The sequence below is a fragment of the Panicum virgatum genome, chromosome 5K (genome assembly GCF_016808335.1).
Source record: "Panicum virgatum strain AP13 chromosome 5K, P.virgatum_v5, whole genome shotgun sequence".
NCBI classification, from domain to species: domain Eukaryota; kingdom Viridiplantae; phylum Streptophyta; class Magnoliopsida; order Poales; family Poaceae; genus Panicum; species Panicum virgatum.
The window spans coordinates 11877348-11882877 of record NC_053140.1 but is presented as its reverse complement, the minus strand read 5'-3'; the positions used below and the strand labels follow the sequence as shown (position 1 = coordinate 11882877).

At 52.4% G+C, this 5530-nt stretch overlaps 1 protein-coding gene across 1 annotated transcript; it reads right to left on the bottom strand.

The window, feature by feature from the left end:
- Positions 1 to 240: 240 nt before the first annotated feature.
- On the bottom strand, positions 241 to 5092 carry LOC120706358 (probable glycerol-3-phosphate acyltransferase 3). Its single transcript, XM_039990979.1, has 2 exons — positions 4276 to 5092; positions 241 to 1372 (listed from the first exon to the last, which is right to left on the bottom strand). The coding sequence occupies exons 1-2, from the start codon at positions 5014 to 5016 to the stop codon at positions 491 to 493; spliced, it is 1623 nt and encodes a 540-aa protein (XP_039846913.1). The 5' UTR covers positions 5017 to 5092; the 3' UTR covers positions 241 to 490.
- Positions 5093 to 5530: the final 438 nt, after the last annotated feature.

The window sequence follows — 5530 nt, the reverse complement described above, 5'->3', positions numbered from 1 at the left end:
TCGGGCGCTAGTTATAGATTTGCTCGTTTCTAAATTCTAAGTTTGTTTCTTTTTATTTGTGCTTGAATTTTTTTTGTTGAACAAGTAAGCAGATAAGATGCAATGAGAGTTCTTTCCAATAAATGTTTGCCCCATTGACAAAAGAGATATGTATCTATTTCGTGTTGCACTTAGATAGCTGGTAGCAATTTCAAATCGCCGAGTGTGCATCGCTGTAGTTCCCTGCACTTGTCATAGCTGTTAGCCGATAGCAATTCCAAATCACCTTTGTTTTGACTAAGCTTTTTAATGGTTTGATGAATTTTACAAGCACTGCGATGGCTACTCAAGAACTCTTGACATGCAAAATATACACTTTTACACGCATATATAAATATTATATATATTTTTTTTCACAAACCACCCATAATAACCGTGTGCTTAGGGAAGTCCTCAACCAGAGTCGTATTACCGTGCTCAGTAACGATTAATGCCAGTGGTTTTGTTTAATTTAGGGCGCCGCCGCCACGACGCCTTCGTTGCCGGCGAGCGTCATGTACTTGTCCTTCCTGGTGAGCCTGGTGAGCTCGAACCCTAGCGCCCTGCCGAGCTCGCGCTGCACCCGGTTGGCCACGTCGATGCTGCCGCCGCGGCCGCCGCCGCAGCGCGACGCGGCGGCGCGCGGCAGGAACTCCACCCGGTACGCCGGCCTCGGGTTCATCAGGAAGTAGAAGGGGTCCATCCACTTGGCCCCCGGCTTGGTGGACGTGCCGTAGAACATGCCGGCGCACGTGTCCAACGCGACGGGGTGCGCGTCGACGCCGAGCTCGGCGAAGAGCGGGCTGAGCCGGAGCAGGTACTCCTCCCGGCACGTCGTCCCCTCGGGGCACACCACCAGGTCGTCGCCGCGCGCCAGCGCCGCCGCCATGCTGCGCCGGTCCGCCTCCCGGTCCCGCGTCAGCCGCGCCGTGCGGATCGGTGCCAGCATCTCCGACACCGGGCTCAGGCTGTACGTCACCGCGGTCACCGGCGCCCCGAGCGCCGCCGCCACGACGATCGGGTCCAGCAGCGTGCGGTGGTTGCACACGTACAGGCGCCCGCCGGCGCCTCGGCGCGCGCCGCCGCCGGGGACGCGGCCGGCCACGAGGCGGTAGTGCATGCCGGTGAGCGCGCCCACGGGGAAGCAGACGCGGTACGGGAGGAAGGAGAAGGCGACGCAGCGGAAGACGACGAGCGCGATGCCGAAGGGGAGGAAGGTGTACATGGCGAGCGCGGCCGCCGGCGTCGGCGCGAAGGCGAGGCGGCCGTCGTGGAAGACGAGGGGCCTCGGGTACCTGTCCCGCGGCAGCGGTCGCCATCCCCGCGTGTCGGCCTCGCTCACAGCGAAAGTTTCCTGCAGGGACAGAGGGGTGCACGTTGCACGTAATGTCAAGGGCGCTGGCGTCCGTGTGCCGGATCAGCACGTACGGTGTTAGCTAACTGCACCTGTCCAGTTGTCCAAGTTTGGGAGACACGAGTCTAAAATGCGCATGCTAATTCTAATTGAAAGAAAAGGAGCCTGCTCTTTTTTTTGTCACTAATTCGGCGAGGAACATCTTGAATGCCGATAATTAATGCACACTGAGTAAATTTCAGTATGTTATATGCTACCAGTATCACTAGGATGCAAGAGTGAGTATCCAATGGTGTCGTGGTTTGTGGAGACCCACAGCCGGGTGGCGTAGTGCACCCGTCTAATCCCAGAGGGTGAGTACTCGGGGAAGCGCTAAGCGATTCGGCAGGTCTACCTAGGGAGCAAGAACACTAGAACACCCGATGATTTAGAGTGGTTCGGGCCACCGGAGCGTAATACCCTACATCCACCGTGAGTTGTATTGCTCTTGTATATGAATGAATCTATCATCTGCCCAGGCTGGGTAATGGCCTCTGCCGGGACTTCTTCGGCCTCTGCCGGGACTTCTTCGGCCTGGGTTTCTCTAACGGGCGTCTCCCTTTTATAGCCCAAGGGGACGCGTACATAGGCGTTGAGACCCCGACACGTGGATCCAATGCGGATGTATAGTATATTGCGTAGAAGGCATTAATGATGCTACAGTGGTTGAGAATCTCTCCCCGGATACGCTTCATCGCCATGTGGACTCTCTGACCGAGGAGTGGATTCACCTGTCCCGTCGGCGAGGCGCCCGTTGAGATAGTGTAGGTTGCGGCGTAGACTGTTGGGTCTACCGCGTAGGCATGGGCAAAGGCGAGCCGTCGTGTCCAACTGGCGTAGAAGACTGACATGCGTGGCGTGGGCGGCGCCAACGGTTGTACTGTGTGCCTTAGTAACACGCGATCAACAGTGCAGCCTGGCAAAAATCGCCTCGGGCTCTGCTGTGGCAGAGTGCACTTACGTCTCCCGTATTGAATGCGGTAAGTGGGCGAGTCTTCCCGAGGAAGCTTCGCGGCCACGCGCGTGCCTGCGCCTGCAGACACGTGGCGGTTCCGGACCTGCCCCAGGCGGGGTGTCTGTTCCCCTCCCCGCTGAGGGGTCCGGATAGTATATGGGGGTCCGGGACCCCGTGGGGAGGTCCGGGGCCCCCGGCTGTTTTGGCTGAGCGCTCCCTCCTCCGGGACACGCGGCGTCACCGGACCCTTCCCTAGCAAGGAAAGGGTCTGGGGCCGCTGATCGGGTGAGAAGGGCTTGGGACCGCGGGGGTCCGGCTGCTTAGGCCGTCAGCGTGTAGTCAAGGATAACTGAGGCTCTCGCCTAGACACAGCAAGAGGGGTACCTTAGTCCAGAGGTACCGACAAATGGTGTTTCTTTGGATCAGCTGATTAATTAAGATGGCATGTCACTTTAATTCATTTCTCCTCCCAAATTATTTACTCAGAATGCCATTTTAGTTCATTTAATCAAATTTTTTTGGTTGACCCAATAAACCAAAAATTATCTAACTTGCATCCCTAAGTATCAGGTTCACATTGTTAATTACTACTACGTCCCTTTGGAATAAATTACACAAGATGTCATCCATTTTTATTAAAAATTACTCAAACATTATGCTGCCATGGTATGCTGATCAAACGAACATTGCGATATGATGCACGATCACATGGAGCGATTAGCCCCAATCAAAAACCTTATTTTCTTTTGCAATAATGTTGCTTAATTGGGTCCATTATATTGTTGGGCCAAACAAATAATAAAATGATACACTATAGAAGCAAACCATTAATTATTTCCAAATTAATACGTGCACTGATGCTATAGTAGCCTGTGCAAGTACAAGTGTACGACGGCAGTCAAACCTGAAATACGTACTTTTCAATAGCAACTGCAAATGCCGACCTTATTAATACGCTTAAAATTGACCTTTGCCGATGTGATAAGAACTTGTCAAAACAAAATTCTAAGTGATGTGTGGCTGCAATTTGTTGCACGTCATTTCCAGTGAACCTACCTGATTGAGTACTGTCAACCATTAGCAAAGGGACACCCTTTTATGCATGAGATAAGGCATTAAGGCTTGGAACCAAATGAAAGATGGTTACATGTACTTGTACATTCCTAATGTCATCCTGATGTGCTCAATCTCACTATATATGGTATATAGGAGTTGCTGACTAATATATATTTATGAGGTAAAAAGCTTTCTGAAGTTCAGTAAAACTTTTGAAAGAAAAATGGGTGTTGCCCGAAGTATGGCTAATTGGTTATGATTTGGCTCCTCCTCTTTCAAAATTATACTCCAAAGGGGTGGCCTATATATGTTTTAAACATACCAAGTTACTCCTACCCACGCAACTGTGAGGCTTTACTTTACCTTTTAATTTGCCTCCTACAAGCCTGCCACCATGCCACGCCATTGCTCACCATTTAGTTCAATTACAAGGATGACACACACATATATAAAACACAACTAATGACACTCATATGTATGCGTAATTTACAGGCACCAGGATTTAAATAGTATTAGTAGTCGATAAAGCTAGCCGTACCCTCACCACTAAGTGTTTCGCCAAATATCATCCAACCGTAATAAAAGAAGATCGACCTAAAATATGTTCGACCTAAAAATTTAAAATGCCGATGGACAAAATTTAAAATGTTTGAATTAGGGAAAACCGATATATAAATTAGACTTCTATTTGTGATAAGAACAGTAAAATCGCATATATATATATATATATATCAAAATGTTAACTTTTTTTCTTCTCTCCTTTTTCACTATTCAAATAAATTAATTAATTAAGTAATTAAGGGCGTAATAATATAACAACTAGACTATGAGAGTAGGCGACGTATGCTCTCACCTTGCAATAGTAAGTAGAGAAAAGGTGGTGCACCCTACCGCGGCTCGCCGCTCCGACGAGCCCCACGGCGCCATTATTCTTTCCCGCCGCCTTCAACTCGCCGCCGAACAGACCGCGGAGCCTCTTCACCGCCATCTCGGCTGCGTCCTCCTCGTCCACCAGCCCAGCGAGGACCCCGCCGACCGACCTCACCTCCGGCCCCACGACGGCGTCCACGCCGACGTACTCCCTCAGGAACCCGTCCACCATCACCCTCGGGAACGTCGCGCTCACCGCCACCACCCGCGCCGCCGCCTGCACCGCCGCCACGCCCTCGGCGGCCGCGGCCTCCAGGAAGAACTTGGGCAGCACCGCCCGGCCGACCCTGGCGACCTCCTTCTCCTCCAGGCCGACGAGCGCCACCGTGGCCATGGCCCTCGCCCGCGCGCCGTCGTCGCCGAGGAGGCACAGCAGCGGGTAGAGCAGCAGCAGCAGGAGCCCGCGGAGGAACCCGCCGGCCTCGACGGCGACGAGCATGAAGTACGGGAAGGCGCGCACCGGCTGGCGCAGGATCCACGCCTCTACGTCGACGACCAGGGTCTGGCCATGCAGCCTGTCCAAACCCGGCAGCGGCGGCGGCGGGGGCCTCGGCTTCGTCGCCGCCGCCATCCGGCCCCGGTGGTGCCGGCCGGCGAGCTTCCGCAGGAGGAGGAAGAACAAGGAGAGGACTGGCTTGGACAGTGATAAAGGCTTCATGGACATGGCCGTTCGCTGGGCCGGGGCGACCTAGTCGTCTCTGTCTAGGTGTTGCATGTACTTGTCCTCTCGCTTCGATGGGCGCTCGCATCTGCTCGGGAGCCACAAGTGGAGCGCTGGCCTATTTATACGCGTGGTTTGTGTTACTCCATCCGTTTTAAAATGTAGCTCGTTTTGTTTTTTTAGATTTATAGTATTTACTATGCAACTAGATATAACATATGTCTAGATACATAGTAAAATATATAAATTTAGAAAAATCAAAACGACTTATATTTTAAAACGGAGGGAGTAGCTCTTTAGGGTGTGTTTGGTTGTCTTCTCGAGCGGGCCTGGCTTGCATCTAAGAGCCAGGCTGCCTGTAGCCAGGCTGTGTGCATGCAAGAGGGGTGTGTTTGGTTGCCTGCTTCGTACCAACCAGGCCAGTAGGAGATGATGTTTGGTTGCCTGAATGCATAGGCAGATGCAAATTCAGATGCAAGGACTTGTTGTTTGGTTGCCTGCATATAATTTGGTTGAG